Here is a 21,903-nt window from a genome sequence, read left to right as displayed (position 1 = left end):
AATAAGGAAATGTCTACTCACATCTATGACAATAATACTTAAAAATTTCTATCCAACTGTGCTTTTATTCAGAAATGGAACAAAAGTGAGAAAAGGCAAAGATAAATGTAGAAAGAGTCACCTCAACTCTCCAATACCCAATTTGCTCATCTGAATATTCACAAGTATTGTCTATCTCCTTTCATTAGCTAGCACAGTGATTGATGAAACATTATGGACAAAGCAGCTCAACTTCTCCAGAAGAAAACAACCATAGAAACAATGTAGTACAATAATATATTTTGTTAGGCTAATACCCAGAGCTTTTAAGTGTCAAAAATTAGACACTGAATTAAAATTAGATATTGAATTGGGTAAGTAGAAGAGATTGTCTTAAGTACATAGGTGTCCACAATTTAGAAACGTCTCCTACTTTCTCTTTAGATGTATTCTGAGGAGAATGAAGCATAGATGGATCACTGAAACCTAGATATAGAGCTGGAAGGAACCTTACAGGTCATCTAGTCTAACCTGTTTATTTTACAGATGAGGAAACTGAGGCCTACAGGGGTTAAATAACTCACCAAGGTTACCCAAGTAAGTGGCAGATCCAGGATTTGAACGCAGGTCTTCTGACTAAATTTAGCACATTTTCCCCTGCTTATAAAATCTGTGGATGAACTGAAGCTGGAAGTTAATATACACCCAAAAAATTCAGGCAGGCTAGAATTACAGGCCAAATCTAACAAGAAGAAAAAGAACAAATAAAAAACCCCCTGAATTTAGTTTTGAATACTCAAACAGAAAGGTATAAGATGTGGGACACCTGGGATTCACATGGGCAAAAGAAATAAAAAACACCTGACTACAAGTTTAATAGAAATCAAAGCAAATGGAGGCCCAAGGAGATGAAATGCCGACCCCTTGCCACTCTCCACACACAATACTCCATCTCTAATCTCAGTCCTCTATACTGACTGTGTCTTATACCTCAAACGCTCTTCCTCCTCATCTTTACCTCTTGGCTCAAAGCCCACCTTACGTAAGGAGAACTTTTCCAGGCCATTCTTTTGGAGATCACCTTCCATCTACTCTTTGCATATTTTGTATATACTTAGTTATTTTCATGTTCCTCTCCCCATTAGAACATAAGCTTCTTGAGGGCAGGACGATTTTGCCTAGCTTTGTATCTCCAGCACCTAACAGAGTGGCTGACACATAGGAGATAAAAGTTTGCTCGCTGACTTGTCCAGCATCACCGAGATACCAAGCGGCAAATTCTGCTATGTTATACGTACCTTAATATATGATCAGCAAAAAATTGTTCATGTGTTTATGACAAAGTCATGGCAGTGATGGTTTGGGTTTTTATGAACATATATTAATTTTCAAAGTGCTTTACAAACATAAATAATACATCCTCTCCTCACTGCTCTGAATATGATATTATAATAGACTGTATTTCCCCTGAGTGCAAAGAAATCCATATAATTAAGAGGTCAGGAATAAGGTCAAGAACCTTATTGAGAAAGGAATATAAATATCTTCTTATCTTGGGCTTACCAGTTCAAATTTAGCTCCAGTCGGCAGCAACAAAAATCTCTGGTCAGGACCTGACCTGCCTACTGACCTCTATCTGATCCTTTTAGAAAATGTATTCACCCTATAAAACTGTTCCAACAGCAGGCATGGCAATCAACTCTTTATAACTCATGCCCACGTGTGCACCCTTTTCTCTGAGCAAACTATATTACAGAATAAAGCATTCCCCTTTAGGATGCGATGGATTGGCAGCTGATGATAGTAGTACTTTGAATGCCCATTATGGGAACAGGAAGGGCGGAGGGGACAAACCAGCCACGGTCTGTTCCAAACTCACATTCTAAAAGTTTTCTTTTAGGTCAGGGGTTCTTAACCTGGGATTCATGAACCCTTTGGGGCCCACAGGTAGATTTCAGGGGAGATGTCCGTTAACTTGGGTGGAAAATAAACATCTTTATTTTCACCAATCCATAGCTGAAATCTAGCATTTTCTCCAATTACAATTTTTTTAAAAAAAATACAACATTATTGTCACCACAGTGCCAAAAGAATCTATGACACACAAAAAATAAAGAACTCCTGTATTAGGGTCTGGTCTTAGGTCTTCCGGGCCTCATGTGCGCCCTTGCTCTAAGGTCACATTTGGATGAGCCAAGGGTTGGCAGCCTGTGCAGGAAAGCTTCCTCCTGAGTTGTTTCTTCTCTTTGTGGTACTCTGTCCTATGGATTACCCTTTTGTCTGCTTCATCTTTTCAAGGAAAAGGTCTGAGTCTCAATTGGTTGATGGAGATCAATTTAAATTGGATTTCCTATAATACAGAATGTACTGTAAAGCAACTCCTTAATAAGCTAGATAGAGCCTCAGCGATGATGATGATGATGGTGGTGGTGGTGGTAGGTTAGAAATGCATCACGTAGGAAAAGCACAGAGGGTCCATCTACAAAAAAGTATGTAAAATTCTTGAGGGATTGATATGTATATGTATATAGATACATATATATGTACATATGCACATATCTATGGGTAATTATGTATATTAATTACATATATAAATACACATTTTTCCTCTGATATACTGAAAGGTCTCTTCATTTTGCTTGAGCTTAGAAGGTGCCAAGATGTTTTGATTAATGGGTTTACCAAGTTTTGCACTGAGGCCTACAGGTAGCCTTAAGAGACCAGAGGCTTTTAGGAGAAGTGTAACAAACAAGGGATGCCCCTATAGATAGACATTCTGAAGGTAGTGGATGAACTCTAAGATCACGCTGTTCGTTTGGGGCTGGGCAGGAAGCCCTCTGGCTTTTGTTTCACTCCTTTTCAAATGTTCAAACACTGAGTTTAGAGAAAAACAATATACACATATATAGTCAGATTCTGCCCTCTGACCTTACTATTCCTGTGTGACCCTGGACAAGTCGCTGAACCTTTTCTAGGTCTTTGTTCCTTCACTTGTAAAATGAACAGCTTGTTGACCTCATTGTTAAATACTGGTGAAACCTCGACAGCCTACCAGCACCATGCCAGGAAACTGAATTGCTTTCATTTGAACTGTCTCAGGAAGATTCTGAAGATTACCTGGCAGGATCAAGTACCAGACACTGAGGTCCTTACTTGAACTAAACTGCCACGCAATCAAACTCTGCTTTAGAGGATGCAACTCCGATGAGCTAGCCATGTTGTTCGAATGCAAAATGTACTCTTGCCAAAAAGACTATTTTTATGGAGAACTCATACAAGGCAAGTGTTCACATAGTGGTCAGAAGAAGCGATACAAGGACACTCTCGAGGTCCCTCTTAAGAACTTTGGAATTGATTGTGTGACATGGGAGATACTGGCACAGGACTGCTCAGCATGGTGTGCCCACATCAGAGAAGGTGCTGTGCTCTATAAGCAACGCAGAATTGAAACAGCTCAAAGGAAATGCAGGATGCAAAAATTTAGAATATCTACCCCAAGTGTTCACACGGACTATTTGTGGCCGACCTGTGGCAGAGCATTTCGAATTCATATTGGTCTGATAAGCCACAGTCGGACACATTGAAACTTAACTCTAACATAGTGATGCCATTTTGGTCCTCTTCGAGAACGAAGGACAACAACCAACCAATAAATGGCTTGGGCTAAATGGCATGTGAAGTTCCTTCCATTTCTAGAGCTATGATCCTTCAAGTCTATGATCCAATTCTCCAGGTAATCTTTATTGGTAGGAGAGACATACCCTTCTCGATCAGAGACCCCATCCCTGGAATGCTCTCTGCTCTGCTCCTCCTACTGACCTCCCTGGCTTCCTTTAAGTCCCAACTAAAATTCAATGTTTTACAGGAAGGCTTCTCCAACCTCTGTTAATTTCAGTATCTTCCTTCTGTTAATTATTTCCTGTTTATCCTATGTAGAGCTTACTTTGTGTATATTTATTTGGATTTTATCTCCCCCTATTAGACTGCAAACTCCTTGAAGGCAGGGATCATCTTTTCCCTCTTTTTGTATCCCCAGGGCTTAGCACAGTGCCTGACACACAGTAGTTGTTTAGTAAATGTTTACTGATTCATTGAGGTGTTCTGGAACTACAGGTTATTAAAGAAAAACCAGCTGCTCTTTGGTTCTAAGCAACTGAAGAAAACTCTTTTTTTTTCCAAACAGATTAGAAGTTGATGTAACCAAAAAACCTAAAATGAGAATGGGAGGAAAAGAGACAGAGAGGAAGTATCAAGTCGATACAGTTCTAGGGAAGCCAAATCTAGACCAACAAGCAGGAGAACCCTGGACTAACACACTTATTTTTACAAGTATTTTCCTCACTTTGATTCTTTATCTCACCCAGCAACCTATGGTTGGCTTAGATGTGTCCTTTGGGTTGCTGAGACTGACCTGTACAGCATAGGTTTTGTTGTTGTTGCCCAGTAATTATAGTCATCTCCAACTCTACATGATTTTTATAGGCAAAGATACTCTAATGGTTGCCATTCCTTCTCCAGTGGACTAAGGCAAACAGAGAGTAAGCAACTTGACCAGGGTCACACAGCTAGTAACTGTCTGAGTCTATATTTGAACTCAGGTCTTCTTCACTCCAGGCCCAACACTATATCCACTGAGCCACCCAGCTGCCTCCTAGGCAAACAGAGAGTAAGTGACTTGCCCAAGGTCACACAGTTATTAAGTCTGTGAGGCCAGAGTTGAACTAAGGTCTTCCTAACACCAACATTCCTTCTGCTGATCCCTGTAGCGGCCCCAAAGTATAGATAAGTAACAACAAAGTCCTTATTAGCAAGCGTTTATTATGTGCTTACAAGGTATAAGGTGCTGGAGATACAAAAAGGAAACATGACAGTCTCTGCCCTCAAGGAGGTTACAGTCTAATAAAGGAGCTTTACCTTGTCATTCACTTGATAGCTACTAAGTTTTTACAAGGTGCATTACATTGAAATAACTAAACATTCTGTTGCACATGGGAAACATAATTCCCAGCCTGGAAGGAGTTTATGGTTTCTTACCAGCATGGTGCCACTTCATTCAGTCCATAGATCAAGGTAATTCACTTATCAAGCCATGAAATCCACCATTGAAGGTGGTTCTCCTGTAAACTATCTCTATGCCTGATTTTCTTACCTGTTGGTAAAGTACCTGCTATTAGAAAAACATAATCTACCTGTGGGTGCCAGGCATAGAAGGGATGGAGCAGTAGAAAATACAGCTACACTGAGTACACTTAGCACTTTAAAACTTTTCCAAAGTGATTTACAAATTGAATCTCACAATATAGTAAAGTGGATAAGGATTGAACCCCGGATCTCACTGGTACAGGGAACTCCCAGGTGAGGAAATTCCCTCCACCAATTCAGTTTGGCACCTTCTCTGAAGGGATTGCAAGCATGTGCCACTATGCTTGACTTGTACTGATAGTTTAAAACATAGTTTAATCTAGTATGTATAGAGAGATATTTTCCTCACAGAAATATATTTTTGTCTCTCTCATAAAAAGGTCATGGAGGAATACTCAACTTTCCTTATTCAAATTTGATAACAAAGAAAATTTCATGGAAAATTATGTTACAGTTTCAAAAATTAGCTTCTTGTGGTCCCTATAGAACACAACCTATAAAACAACTAGCACTATAGTAAGCAAAAGAAATGAGGATAAAAGAAGAAAAGTGTAACGGTGGTGATAAAGAATCCAAATTACTATTAGACTTTTTAGTTAGGTTTCAGTGACAGTTCACTTGACTATTCAAGCAGAGTCCTGAATCATTGGGTGCCCTGAGTAGCTTCATACACCGTGTCAGTTCCCTTCAGAGAAAATGGCTCAACCTTTCTAATGTATGGTACCTGGATGGCACAGTAGAGCATCAGATTTGGAGTCAGGAAGACTCGAGTTCAAATCTGACCTCAGTTACTTAGTAGCCGGGCAAAAGCACCCTCTGTGCTTCAGTTTCCTCATCTGTAAAATGGGGGTGATAATAGTACCAAACTTCTGGGGTTATTTTGAGGATAAATTGAGATATTTGCAGCTTTTTTAAATGATAAAGCTCTATATAAATGCTAGCTACTATTATTGTTGGCAAAACTGAGCTATGATACAAAATGCTACCTAATGTGCCATGATATCAAAGGTGTATCCCATCCCCAGTTCCTCTACCATATAGTCACAGAATTCCTGCAGTACTACAACATCATGTATGTTTCAAGTATGATGCAGGGATTAGAAAAACAGGCTGCAAACACAACCAGATTTATTGCCTTGAAAAGAAGACTATGAATAGAGAACGATGTTGAAGGAACTGAGGCAACCAAGTGAATCTTGCTGTGGTACTCCAACCCCTATAACTCAGTCTCTCATTGGCTGGCTTTTTAATCCTTCAGACTCAAGTTTCTCACAAGCTGGTCTTGGGTCTGAGTTTCCTGCTTCCTCACCTCTGACCCTGATTATTTATAGTCTGCCCATATCTGACTTCTGACACCTGCTACTGAATCTTTCTGACGCCTTCACCTGACTATTGGAAATCTGTCTGTCCATCTGGATACCTATAGTCTTCTGCCCAATTGGATTTCTTACCATCTGCCTGACCACTGGGCCCTTGCCATCACACCACCCATTTGGACTTTGGTTGTCCACTATTTCTATATCATCTGTGCCAAACTTCTGGTTTTACACCTGGCATACTGGCATAGTCCTTCACTTTCTGTCTGCCCACCTCGGCCTGGAGCAACATTCTGGATCCTGAGCTTTAAGTCAACTTTAACTTGACTCCAGCTTATGGTACTTGCATTTTATATCTATCTATCTATCCATATATATCTATATATATCTTTCCCTTGGACTGACATCCCAGTCCCACGTCTATCTTATAGGCTCTCATCTCTGTGAGAATGTACATGTGTGTATATCTATCTATCTATATATGTATATATATATATATATGTGTGTGTGTGTGTGTGTGTGTGTGTGTGTGTGTGTGAATACACACACACACACACTTATTGGAATGTGAGCCTATAAGATGGCCATCAGACTGGGATGTCAGTCCCAAGGAAACAGATATACACACAATAACATGTATACATATATATATATACACACACATTTACATATGGGGGGAGGAGAGGGAGAAAAGAGGAGAGAGAGGGGACGGCAGCGGGGAGAGAGGTAGAGGGGGAGAGGGTGGGGGAGTAGGGGAGAGGGGGAGAGGGCGAGGGGGAGAGGGAGAGCTTACCAAACTCATCATAGCTGGGTTCATCTAAGTTATAATTATAAGTACCTGATTACATACTAGGCATTGAGGATACTGACTTGAGGGTAGTGCCCTGCCCTCAAGGCAGTTTATGTTTTATTTGGGATAAGTAAGACATTTGAAGAAAAGTACATATAGAGTACATAAGTCAGTTCTACTAGAACACTCATTCTGAAAACAAATTTGTTCCAATGTGATTATTATATTAGGGAACATGTGGAATATGTTGTGAATTTTGAATTTGCTGGTGAGTGATTTTTTTCCTGGAAAAACAGGGAGAATGCAGAAAACTATATCATTTCACAATAACTCACAAGATAATACCCTTTGAGTGCCCACTTCCATAAGCCAGCTTCAGGTCTTTGTCAAGGTAGAGTGTCATATTTCTTGTATATTTTCTACTGGAGGAGCTGTGGACTGGTCCCTCCCCTTCTCTTCCACCCTCATACTTCCTCCTCCACCACTTCCCACCATGGCTTCCAGCCTCAATGCTTGGAGTTATGGCCTGGTCAACTTGTGAGATACTTTGCCAGAACTGGGATGCAGGCTAAACAGTAGTCTAAGGCAGCAAACACCATCCTTATCTATTATAGTATTCTTGTATTTCTTATTTAACATGTATAAAATTGCCCCCATTTTTATTAGGGTCCCATCTTTTATGTGTCACTGATGAAGTTTTAAAGCATTATGTCCTTAACTCCATTTTTCCCATAAACCTTGTGGTTTTTATTGTGCAACTTTGTACAGTCATTTTTGGGGGGAATACATATATATATGGGATTATAGTAGAACTGACCATACAAAGTTATTTCCAAGGGGTAGTTGCTAGCAACTGGGGTGGGTAGGGAGATGGTAGGAATCAGGACAGACTTCCTGTAAGAGTGGCACTTGAGCTGAACCTTTAAGGAAGATAGAGGTTGTTCCAAGTCTCTAAGAGACTTTGTTCTATGCAAAGCAAGAGAGATGGGTGATAGAATGTCGTATTTGGGATACAGCTTGTAGGCCAGTTTGAAATGTAGAATGAAGGAGAGTATGTGTAATGTAAGAAGCCTTGAAGGGTAGGTAGGTGGAAGCCAGATGGTGAAGGGCTTGAAAAACCAAAATAATGGGGTCTGTATTTTATCGTAGGAGCAAGAGGGTGCCACTGGAGCTTCTTGGGTCAGAACTATATTTCACAAATATCAGTTTGGTGGCTTTGTGAAGGATCAATCAAAGGGAAAGACGCTGGAGGCAAGGAACCCAATTAAGAACCTACTGCAATATTTCAGGTGAGCAGTAACAAGGACCTAAAATAGGATGGTGGTCCTCTGAGGTGAGAAGGGGATATCATAAGAGAAGCAATGGAGATTGAATCGATAAGACTTGACAAATGATTAAATATGGGGGTGAGGGAGAGTGAAGAGTCAGGGATAATTAAGAGGTTGTGACCCTGAGAAAATTTGAAGGATGGTGGTGCCCTCTGCAGAAACAGTTAAGTTTGGAAGTAGGGAGGATTTAGTTTTTTTTAAGATAATTAATACCATTTTGGACATAATTGTAGTTTTTCTCTTAGCAGAGAATGTGATTTCATCTTCTGTTAACTGAGGACACACACTGGGAAACTCAGAATAAAATAACCTTTCCAAATGGGTTTAGGAGCCATATAGAAACAACCCTTCATTAACTGGTCTCAGGTTTGGATTTCTGGCCTTAACTCAGTTGGCTTATCCTATTTGGGGCAGCAGACAAACTGTTCCCTTCACGGATCTTACCTGTATGGTTCCAGGGTTCGGCTTCCATAGAGCAAAGCATCCTCCCACAGACCAAGATTAATACAGGCATCCATTGCGCAGTCAAGCATCTTTAGCTGATAGATGTTTCTGTCTGGAAGACGATCTCCACAGTTATTTATAAGAGTCTGGCATATAGCCAGAACCTGTTCCCACTCTGTTATTAACCTTAGTTAAGGATCCCTCGTCTTCATCAAGGAAAAAAAAATACAAATTAAAAAAAAATACTCTAAAAGGCTGAAAAGCTCCAGGGCACTAACAGAAAGCAAGCTCCCATTATCCTGCACAGATGAGCTGCTGGAAAACATACTTGAAAAACAAAAAACATCTAAGTGGCACCTTAACTCTATGAATTCTGTTTATAATCAACAAACCATCATGGAACCAAGCCTCTGCCTCTGGTTATTACATTTTACTAGAAGAGGTAAGGGGCAGGAGATGAAAGATGAAAGTACATAACAATATATCCTTATACCACATCTTGCAGGCAAGAGCAGTCCTTTTATCAAACTCCTCTTTTAATAGATCCATCCATCCATCCATCAAGTATTTTATTAAGAGCCTACAATGTTCTAGGCATTGCACTAGGTACTGGAAATGTAAAGACCAAAGTAACTCTTACCTTCAAGAACCTTATAGTCTACTGAGGAAAGCAACTTGTAAATGGATAAATAAGTATAAAAAATATAGACATATAAAGTAATATAGCAGGAAGTGGGATGGTTCTAACAACTGGGTGAGAGGGGGACAGAAAAAAATATTTAGAAGGTTTCACTCAACCTGAACCTTGAAGGAAGGCAGGCATTATAAGAAATGAAGGAGTCTGGGAATCTTTGCATACCAAATTCACTTTCAAACAACTTCACCAACATCTGCTTTGTCACTTGACCTAAACCTTGAAGGAAGGCAGACATTTTAAGAAATGAAGGGAATTTTTGCACACCGAGCTCATTTTCAAACAACATCATCAACATTTACTTTGTCCAATCTGTTAAAATGAGGGATCAAGGAGGCAGAAGATCTGGGGGAATTCTATCTTAATGGAGAAGTCCACACTGGCAAATTTCACTGGTTACCATGACACCCAAATCTAGGCTATCTATGAAAACAGGCTTCATTCAAGTAAGATTAAGTAAGCTGGGAAATCAGGCCATATGAAATAATATATTTAAACACTGTCTTTTCAGGAAAGTAAGCATATAAATAGTGCCTATGGGCCTTTATGTACTTTGACAAAAGGCTACAGGGGAGCAAGCCTGTCAATAGACTTTTCTCTTCTAACAGGTGTTGCTGGGCCCCCAACCCCATCCCTCCCACATATACACCTATTACAAGGAGATTAATTATATCACAGCCTATTCTCAGGGGTTTGATCATAAAGCATCAGAACCCCAAGGCTGTACTGACATCAAATGGGAACGTTCCCATTTTAAGACTAACCTCCCTAAGCTTCAGTTTTTTCCCATCTTTAAAAGGTTTATATTACGTGTTCTCCACCCACCTCAGAGCCAGAGTCATAGGATTAATGAGGCCCTGGTTGTAAAGTTCTTTAATTCTCTCCAAGGAGAATGGCCACAGGAGCACTGGTGATTGTTATCTATGTTTTCAAAAGGGCCAGACTGGAAGAGCATAGACATCAGCCTTCAACGTAGCAGCTTGCCCACGGCCCAGGGCTAGCAAATTTATCACTGACATATAGCACACAACCATGATTTTATGTCTTTTATTACTGCTATGAGCAGGGCCAGACCTAGGTAAAATCATTCGCAAGACTGAGTTTATCTTTCATTCCCTTACACAGGTGCCGAATGTTAAAGCTGTTCTTCAATGTCCTAGGTCCCCTTTCCCTGGGGCCATCTCCCTACCTACCCCAACCCAAGCTAGATCCCTCCTTTTTGAACAGCACCCATCAGTCAACAAGCATTTATTAAATGTTTACTCTAATAGCAACAATTACAATATCGAGCATTTATAAATGACTTTAATGTTCACAAAGCACTTTACATGTGTTAGCTCACTGCAGGTAGATAGTACAGTATATAGAGGGGTAAAGTGTGAGAAGACCAGAAAGGTAGGAAGGGGCCACCAGGTTGTGAAGAACTTTAATTAGCAGAGGAATATTTTTTATAACCTGTAGGTAATGGGAGTCCCTGGAGTTTACTTGGGCAGGGGCGCGCCATGGTCGGAACCATGCTTTAGAAAGGTCACTTTGGCAATTAAGTAGATTGGAATGGGGACAGACATGTGGCAGGGAGACAATTAAAAAGCTGTTTAAATAGTCTGTGCAAGAAGTGATGAGTATCTGAATGAGAGTGATTGCTATGTGAATGACATCTGGAAAAGAATATATAGGAGGCTTGTTGTGAAAGGAGAAAGGACAAGCTTTGGCCACTGGGCCAGAATTTCTGAAACTATTTTGGTCATGATATATTTGAGAACTGGAATTATAGTAACAACTAAGAAATATTAATCAGGGTATGGCATGCTGGTAAATGTTTAACAACTGGCTCTCTGAAAGAAAATGTCCAAACAACATACTATTAAGTTTCATCTGTATTATTAATATTTTCCCCATCACTTTCTTATGTCTAGGCAATCAACAAAACAATAAATTAAGACTGGATTTGTAAGGTTTCTCAATTTCTAAGTTGTAAATGCTCACACTGAAAATTTAACTATCAGTTCTTATAAGTCCCTATGAAATTGCTCTAGCAAATCCTAGGTGTTCTGGGATAAGACAGATTGGAGAATTTCAGGGGGGCAGTGAAAACTTTATGAAATCAAGGCACAGGTTGCTTTCTGCCTGCTTTTATATGGGAAAAACAAAATACTTGACACTTAATTTCATATTTAAGGGGGGAAAGACTGCTAGCACTTATATTATATCACGGCGCCCCCTCTTTATATTATGCAGAACACCAAAATCCCACAGATGAAGTTTTGAGCAAGCTGACTCAGACTTTTTTCTTCTCTCTCTTACCCAATCAAAACTTGCCTATATTATATTCCATTTCCTTAGGACTTTTCTTCCCAAAGTGACAGCTAAACTACCTAATATATCATTTCATGCTTTTATATGATCTACATATGATTACCATATCATGGTAGCATGTTTTATTTTTAACAGGGGCCTTTGTTTTGAGAATTTATGGCAGGTTGGGAAAGGCCCATGAATTACAGGTACCTAAGCTACCTGTGTGGAAACCTACCATTGCCTTGGAGTTAAAAGACTGATCCCCTGCAAGGATGGACTGTTCGGAAGAAAATGGCCAGGCAATACAGAACTAGTAGCCAGGTTGCAATATTTGAAGTGAGGAAGTCCTAGGTTTAAATGACCAGCCTCAATGAGGCTTCTCTGCTAACTCTAAGACTCATCTATTAAGTTACAGAGATTATGGGTCATTGAAGAGAGGGTGGGGAGCAGGGCGTTACCATAACACCAACAAAATAATTGATCCTGGAAACACAGACCCTGTAATATTTTTTATTTATATGGCACATATGTTTAAAACTTGATCCTTCTGTGTGAAGGTCAGAGGTCGCTGGAAACAATTTCCTTAGATAATTTAACACTGAATTTTGTCAGAAGGTTGCTATTACAATCTACATGGCTTTTCATGCTAATATCAGATACTTTCTGAGTTATTAAGAAAGGATGATTTTGCACATTGTAACATCATGTTGTTTGAGCTCCCATTTGCAATAAAGCATATATGACAGTCCCCACTATTCCTTATCTCCAGTATGACTTTTCCACTTTTTCAGCAGCCTTCTTACACTGGAAACACCTCTACCCCTGTGGTCCCCTCCTCCTCCTGCCCACTACCACTAGTACCCAGGCCATCCCTACTCACTTCTTTCCCAGTTCCATTCCTGACGCTCTGAACTTCTCCATTTTGTCTACCTACAAGTCTCCCCCTTTCCAGGTCCCTCTTATGTACCATGTTCTTCTATTAGACCGTAAGCTCCTTGAGGGCAGGAACTGTCTTTTGTTTCTGGCTTATGTTTGTATTCCCAGCACTTAGCACAATGCTTGGCACATATTAAGTGCTTAATAAATGTTTTATCTATCTGTCCATCCAATACAGAGGAGACAAAGTGCCAGTTCCCTAACGATCATTCATAAGGTAATCAATCACAGAGAACAAAAAAGAGTAAAATCAAGATGGAAACAGACCTAAAGACTCATTCTGACCTCTCAGTGAAAGGATACTTTCTTGTGACTGGAGATCTTCAACTTTTTCCAAGGAACCTTGAACTTCCTTCCAAGCTTGTTCCTCTCCTGCTAGCATGTCAGCATCCTGATCCAGGAATCACATGACAAGATAAGGGAAGGTGGGGAGAGAAGACAGATAAATCTGTTAGGTAGGAAGATAGAAATTATACTTTCACTAGATGTATTATTACCAACAACAATGAAAATAGATGGCAGGCATCACTTGTGAAATAGCTAGACAAGTTGTGCTGCGTAGCTTTAATAAAATATTACTGTATTATAACAAATGATGAATAAGAAGAATTCAGAGAAGCAGGGGAAGACTTATATGAACTAATGCAAAATGAAGTAAGAAAAACCAGGAAAACAATACACATAACAAATACAACAGTGGAAATGGAAATAACAACAAAAAAATCAAAGCTGAACACTGTGTGATTTTAATGACCTTGGACCTAAAGAGATGAGAAATTTAACTCCTTCCTTCTGTGAAAAGGTAGGGGCTTACGGGTGTGGTGCATTACATATGCTGGCTCATTTGATATCATGATTGATTTTATTGATATTTTCCTTTCTTTTTTTATTCTTTGTTATAAGGAAGGAGTGGTTTATTGCGGATGGGGAAGGGATTTATTCAGTCAGCTTGGTGGTAGAGTAGATTGCACTCAGTTCAAATCCTGCCTCAAACACCAGTTGTGTGACCTCTCAGCCTTAGTTTCCCCAACTGTAAAACAGGGATAACAACAGTCCCTAAGGCCCTTGGATTGTAGTGAAGATGAAATGGGTCAACATCTATAAAGATTTTGGAAATATTTCAAGCATGATATAAATGCTAGCCATCATTTATTCAGAAACGAATGTGATATAAAAACAAAATATATCAATACATTTCTTAAATGGACAGGAGATTTTAGTGAACTAATTTTCACCTGACAAAAAGACCTTTGAGATGACTGCTATTCTCAAAGGCCTCTTTTTCATTAAGGATTTAGCCCAAAGGCATATAATCACTTATCTTTCAAACATTTAAAAACAAATGCTTGCAACCTGCTGAGCAAGAGAACAGGATTCCATGAACAGGAATAGGATGAGGTTGGGGGCAGGCCTGGTTGAGTGCATCTAGGCTGGATTTGAAAGAGATAGAGGGCCCTGTTAGAAAATTCCAAACTCCAGATTTACTATGAATGGGAGAGAAAAAGATCGTTCTGTTGAACAAGTATTTAACCCTTCCAAAACATCCTACATACTGTGATCAATTTAATTTTTCTAAAGCAATACTTTGATCAGGCCATTCCCCTACGTTTAAGCCTTCAATGGATTCCTGTAGTCTTCAGACATTAGCCAAATTCATCAGCCTGAGGGTGAGAATGGCATGGTGGTCAAAAGAACTGAGTTCAAATCCTGGTTCACATCTGCGATTTATTAGTTGTGTGTTCCTGTTAGTTTCCTCAACTATAGAATGAATAATACTATTTATACTACCTTCTTCTCAGACTTGTGAAGAAAAGTGCTTAATAGACTGAAATGTGCTGTAAAAATGTAAGCTATCATCCTGGGATCTACAATCAGGCACCAAACTACTTTTCTGTTTGTTGTTATTCAGTCATTTTTCAGTTGTGAGTGACTCTTTGTGACCCCATTTGGGGCTTTCTTGTCAAAGACACTGGAGTGGCTTGCCTTTTCCTTCTCTTGCTCATTTTATAGGTGAAGAAACTGAGGCAAACAGGGTTAAGTGACTTGACTAGGGTCACACAGCTAGGAAGTATCTGAGGCAAGATTTCAACTCAGGAAGACTCTTCTTCCTGATTCCAGGGTTGGCACTCAATTCACTGCGCCATCTTCCCATCTTCTATTACTGCCTTACATGAACCTTATGCTCTAGACAAACTGGTTCACTTGTCAATATATCTGTATTTTCCCTGCCTCTCCATCTCTGCTCATGTAATTTCCTCTGCCTAGAAGCCTCTTCCCACCTTTGACCTTTTGCTGATCAAAATCTTATCCATTCTTTAAGCTCTAGTTCAAATGCCATCTTGTTCCTGTCTCCATTTTTGATCACTCTGGAACTGAAGTGACCTCTCCCTCTTTTGTACTCTCGTGTCATCACTGGTAACACTTATCATAGACTGCCCTTGTTTTGCATCTCTTGTTTTCCCTGTTATATCCTTTATAAGCTGAAACAGTAAGGCAATAAACACAACGTCAACGATAATCGTGAATATGCCTAGGTAGTTCTGTATCGCACGATATGAGGGACTCTCCATAAAAAAGGTAAAAGAAGTATAACATTTATTCAGACACCAGAAAACCGTATCCCATAACCAAACGTTCAGCTCCCACAGCCAGTCAGCCCACTTTATCATAACAGCAAGGAACTTAAAACACCATATAATAGCCTGGAAACTCGCCATTCCGAAACCTCTCCAACCCCCTGCTGGGGTCTCCCCAAAACAAACTCACAGTACAGCTAAGTCAGCCTGTTCAGTTCTAACAATCATGAGGACAGCCATTAGCAGCCACCAGCAGTGATTACATCTCTCTCTCTCTCTCAGCATTTTCTGTGACATAACTTCCTTTTCCTGTCAGGAAGCTCCTCCCACCACATATGTCTTAGGCTTCCAGTGACATAAGCAGGTCACATGGCCTATTAATGGGTGGGAAAGATCTTCAAATCCAAATTGCTAATACATAAATCTGTAAGCTCCTCGAGGGGATGTACCATCTCTACATCTACCCACAGCAACAAGCATCTTACCTTGTTATAGTAAGTGCTTAATAAGTGTTTTTCAAATGAGCTAAGCAGATTTTCTTTGAGTGGTCTGCATATTTACATGTCTAATTTAGCTTTGTTCTACCATTTCCATTAGAAAAAATTAAAGTTATCACTCCACATTACCTTAGGATAGACCAAATATCTTCAGTGTATGATTTTGAAGACCTTTCTATTAATTGTATTAAGAAGCTAGCTAGGTCATGCAGTGGATAGAGGATGGGACCTGGGAGTCAGAAAGACCTGAGCTTGAACTCTGTCTCAGACACAAGCTGTATGACCCTGGGCAAGTCACTTAACCCTGTTTGCTTCAGTTCCCTCATCTATAAAATGAGCTGGAGAAGGAAATGGCAAACTGTTTCAGTGTCTTTGCCAAGAAAACCCCAAATGGGGTCATGAAGAGTCCAACATGACTAAAAAATGACTGTAAAAATGACCTACCAGATAAGTCTGTTGTGAAAATCAAATGAGATAATATATGCAAATTATAATTAAATTATTAGAAAATTAAATAGATTAAATACATGAATATTTCAAAATATATAACTAAATTATAAATAATTTATAAATTCTAGATATTATTATTATTATTATTGGCACTAGGTACTAAGAGGCAGGGTAGCATAATAAGAAGAACACTGATTATAAATGAAAACAGAAAAAAAAGTTAAAAGCAAATTGGATACTATATTTACCTCAACTGTGAAAGAAGATAAACTTTTACCAAAGTCTAGTTTCTCACTGTGACATGAAGGATTCTGTATTTGTTTATATATGTATTTGCCTTTCTCATTAGAATATCAGTTCCTTGTAAGAAGGGGTTGTTTTGTTCCTTATATTTGTATTGCCAGAGCCAAGGGCAGTGCTTATAACATAGAAGTATTTAATTAATGCTCATTAACTGAGCGATTGGCTACTTCAGTAGAGTGTAAGCACAAGCCAGGAAAACTCCCAAGTTTGGCTCTGGCAATTGATGGTGTCTACTATTCAAAGCTAGATGGTGAAGTGGATAAAATGCCAGGCCTGGAGTCAGGAAGACATCTTCCTGAGTTCAAATCTGACCTCAGACACTTACTAGCTGTGTGACTTTCAGCAAGTCACTTACCCCTGTTAACCTCAGTTTCCTCATCTGTTAAATAAGCTGAAGAGGAAATGGCAAACCACTCCAATATCTTTGCCAAGAAAACCCCAAATGGGGTCATGAAGAGTCAGATACGACTGAAAATGAATGAACAACAACACTACACAAAGACCAGTCTAGCTAAGTATGGAGTTGATCAGTAACATTAGCCAAAAGATGTTGAATCCTTTGGCCACAGTAATCCACAAAAGAGAACAAATCCTTTGATATCTTAATAATTTATTATGTACAACTTGGTATTCCTTTAAAATACATAATAAAATTATCATGTAAATTTCTTTTTTTTCCTCCTCTTTTTTCCTTCCCTCACTCTGCCCTACAGATGGCTACCATTAGACACAAATATGTGTGTATGTGTGTATGTAAAATCATTCTTCCCATACTTGTATTTATCAGTTCTTTCTCTGGATGCAGATAGCATCTTCCTTCATATGTCCTTTATAGTTAATTTGGGTATTTATAATGGTCAGAATGACTTATTTGCTCAAAGCTGTTCTTAAAATAACATTGCTGTTACTGTATACAATATTCTCTTGGTTCTAGTCATTTGCTGTTCGTTATTTCATGCAAGTCTATCTATGTTTTTCTAAGATCACTGAGCTCACCTTATAGGCTATATCTTCTGATGCAAATTGTGTTTTCTCTACACTTTAATAGTTTCATGAAATGCTGAAACCTAAAAGCAAATAATTTGGGGATTAACCTCTTTGAATTTAGCAAGGTAGATCAGTGGCCAATCCTTTGTCAGTCCCATACTTTAAACATTTCCATCTTAGTAAGACCTGCAGGCCTTATTAGAAGCAGCTAGGAGGCTCAGTGGATAGAACACTCACTGGGTTTGGAGTCAGCAAGACCTGAGTTCAAATCCAACCTCAGACATTCACTAGCCATGTGACCCTGGGCAAACCACTTAACCTCTATTTGCCTAATCCACTGGAAAAGGAAATGGCAAACCACTCCAGTGTCTTTACCAGGAAAACTGTATGCAGGGTCAGGAAGAATCAGACACAACTGAATGACTAAACAACAAGAAACACCTGCAGGAACCTGTGCTTCACCTCACTGCCTTTAAGAACCTGATGTCAAAGCCTCACCATGATGAGGCATCAGGATAGGACTTTAGGGAAAGACTGAACAAATATAAGAAATGAACAGGACCAAAGCAGATGGATTTTATAACATAAACCGATTTTTTTTCCAGTACAACACAAAACAACATAACCAAAATGAAAAGAAAAACAACAGATTGGGAAAATATTTGCAGCAAATATAAGTGAAAAAACTGTCACCTAAAATATAAAGGGAACTGCATCGAATGTTCAAGGAAAATACCTATTGCCTAACATGTAAATAGCTAGAAGGGATGGCCAGGAAGCACTATTTATCAAGAAAGTACCTGAATAGAAATCCACAGTGCTTAATGGTAGAAGCAAAGTGCCAAGAATTTGGAAGAAGGAAGAAAATAAAAAATAGAGATAAATTAGTGGTGATGTTCTATAGCCTGTCAAGTCAGTTAATATTCTTATTATTGTTGTTGATACTAGTGATATATTTAATATATCTAATGTAATGCAGTCAGGTGGAGCAGTGGATAGAGTGCCAGGCCTGGAGTCAGGAAGACCTGAGTTCAAATCTGGCCTCAGACATTTATTAGTTGTATGACCCTGGGCAAGTCACTTAACCCTGTTTGTCTCAGTTTCCTCACCTATAAAATGAGCTGGAGAAGGAAATGGCAGTATCTTCACCAAGAAAACCCCTAATAGGGTCAAGAAGAGTTCCACATGACTGAAATGACTGAACAAAAAAATAATTTAATAGTTAATTTGATCAATTATTCATAATATTACTGATAGTCAGCATCTTTGAAAGGCAGGCTGATGTGGTGAAGAGATCAACGGACCTGAAGTCAGGAAAGAGAGACAAACCCAAATGCAAATTTAACCTCCAACTCTTAATAGTTGAATAACATTAGGCAAGTACTTAAGCTCTATGAGCCTCAGCCTCCATATCTATAAAATTGAAATAGGTGTTTTTATCACCCTTATGCACTTACAATAGTCTGGTTTGTATTATGTTTATCTGCAAACATGTCACCATTAGAGTAAATCAATCAATCAACAAGCATTTATTAAGCACCTGTGTTCTAGGCACTGAGGATTATGATCTTTTTTTTTTCAGTCCATGCCTTTCTTATCCTTGTATCTTTTAAATGTATATGGTTACTGTTTTGTCCCTTCTGTTGTAACACAATGCACCAATTGTAATAGGTGCTTTAATAATTGCTTGTTTGAGGGACTGAATGGACATCAGTATTGAAATTCTCTGCCTTTAAAAACATATAATTTCAGCTACAAAGGTAAATTAGGGCAGTCTTTTTTTTTTAATTTTTTTGGCACCTGAGGTGAAAATGCATAGATTTAGCAGGTTCTTATCTTCAGCATTTCTTTTTCAAATACATCAAAGCTTACTCTCATGCACAACTAAACTGTTAATAAACCTTAAGTTTAATAAAAAAAAGATGTTGCTTAAAGTATTTGGGGCCTGGGGACATGGGATTGGAACTTTGTTTTCAAAGTGGTGGAAAATACCCATTTCATATATACATTAAAAAAAGATCAAATGAATTAATGTTGAACTGTCTCCCAAAGTTACTATTCAGATAAAATCACACGAGCCACAAGAAAGAGAATTTAGGGAGAAAAAGTAACAGATACCCGGGAAATGATCAGCAAGAGAAGGGAAGGACCACTGTCAGGTTGGGTTACATTTTGGCACAAACACCTAAGAAGTCTAGCAATGGTAATCAAAAGGGGCCTAAAGCAAAAAGGGAAGCAGAAAAGGGAAATTGCCTCTCTACAGCTGAAGAGCCAGATACCAGAGAGTGTAACTGTTACACTGGAAGAACCCAGTACAGACTCTCAAGGAGACAAATTCCAATGCAGTACCAGAAAGTACCAAACAAAAATGGCAGAGCGTTGAACCTAAGATAAAGTAGGAAGATAAGACAAAACCTAGCAGTCCTTGATGAATTCACATTGCCAAGCCCAGACAAAATATATCTTAGAGTATTGAAAGAAATTTGATATATCTGATCTTCTGTAGTTGCCTTCAAGTTGGAAAAGGGTAAATGTTCCAATGCTCAGAAAAGGGAAGAATGGAATTGCAAAGTGTAGGCTAGTGAACCATTCTTATGTTTCTGGTAAAATTCTAAATCGATTAGCAGATAGGTGGCACAGTGGATAGAAAGCCAGCTATGAAGTCAGGAGGACCTGAGTATAAATCTGGACTCAGACACTTACTAGCTGTGTGACCCTGGGCAGATCACTTAACACTGTTTGCCTCAGTTCCTCATCTGTAAAATGACCTAGAGAAGGAAATGACAAACCCTTCTAGTATCTTTGCCCAAATGGGATCACAGAGACTCAGACATCACTGAAACAACTCAGCAACAAATTCTAAAGTGTATTATTAAAAGAATGCTTAAGGAATGCCACCCCCCTCCAACCAATGGTAATCAACCAATCAAAAAAAACTAACCAAAAAACCCTACCTTGACATCATCAAGACCAGGTCATTCAAGCTAACTTAATTTCCTTTTTTTTTAGAAGATCAAGAAACTGGCAGATCAGAGCACGCCTACTGATATAGTTACCTAGACGTTAGCAAAGCCTTTGTCAACATCTTTTATTCTATTCTTGTGGAAAAGGTGGAGAGATGTGGCCTGGCAAATAATTAGGTGGATTCAATACTACCAGAATGACTGAACCCCCCAAATATTTATTAATGGTTTGATATACTCTTGGAAGTAAGTTTCTAGGGGATCACCAGGGAGTCTGTATGTGGCCCTGTACTACTGAACATTCTTTTCTCAATGTCTTAGATTTAAAAAAAAGTATATGACTACTATTTGGCTGCAAAACATGGAATACCAGATTATCTGAAGAAACAAAATTTCAGGTTATCCAAAGGGAAACAGATATACATGGTGGGCAGGAATAAGCTGCAGCATATTACCACTAAAGAAATAAGTAAAAAAAATTAAAAATTAAAAAAAAGAAATAAGTAGGAGAATCTGCATAAACAATATTATAAAATAAATATGCTACCAGGAAGAGAAATGGACCAGTCATTTATTGAGAGTGAGGGATAATGAATGAACAGCCTGTCTATTCCATTGGTGTCCAAGCAATGTTAAGAGACATTGAGGAAGGTTACCAGCATGTTAGATGGACCCACCATGCAGGATTTAAGTGATGTCAGAGACAAGAGTCACAAAGGATGTGAAGGTTTGGAAGAACTGTGCTCTGCCCTATTGGAGGTAGTATGTATGTTTATGAAATTAAAAAAAAATCCATTCAAGCATCAAAGTTGGACCAAGCCACAAATAACATGCCTACCAAACCTGTGGATGTCAGAAATCTAGGGGTGAACAGACAGTGAACACAATTAGATGACAGAGTCAGAATCTTGACGGATTTGAACATCAGGTGAAATTTAAAATCAGAGATTTTCAAAATTGAGAAGAACCCTGGAGACCATCTAGTCCCATCAGTAACTGAACAAGAATCTCATCTCTAACATATTCAACAACTGGCAATCTAGCCTTGCTTGAAGAAGAGGATTTAATAGGGAGAAATATAAAGTCACAGACTTGGGTTCACAAAAATCATTTTCAGAATTTTATGATGAGGCAGGTGTGGCTTGACAGCATTTCATGTTAGAAAGACCTGGGGGTTTTAGTGGACTAAAAGTCTGAGTC

The 21,903-nt window shown here is 38.9% G+C and overlaps 1 protein-coding gene across 1 annotated transcript in view; it reads right to left on the bottom strand.

Moving 5' to 3' along the window:
- SMYD3 (SET and MYND domain containing 3) overlaps positions 1 to 21,903 on the bottom strand; it is a 1,057,397-nt gene that overhangs the window by 151,723 nt on the left and 883,771 nt on the right. The window contains exons 9-10 of the mRNA XM_036758267.1: positions 13,231 to 13,318; positions 9,000 to 9,174 (exon numbers count right to left, since the gene is read on the bottom strand). Of these exons, the coding sequence (XP_036614162.1) occupies positions 9,000 to 9,174; positions 13,231 to 13,318 (263 nt within the window). The remainder of the gene's footprint in view (positions 1 to 8,999; positions 9,175 to 13,230; positions 13,319 to 21,903) is intronic.

The sequence above is a fragment of the Trichosurus vulpecula genome, chromosome 4 (assembly GCF_011100635.1).
Source record: "Trichosurus vulpecula isolate mTriVul1 chromosome 4, mTriVul1.pri, whole genome shotgun sequence".
Lineage (NCBI taxonomy): Eukaryota > Metazoa > Chordata > Mammalia > Diprotodontia > Phalangeridae > Trichosurus > Trichosurus vulpecula.
The sequence above is the reverse complement of the archived record's forward strand: the minus strand, read 5'-3'. Positions and strand labels throughout refer to the sequence as shown.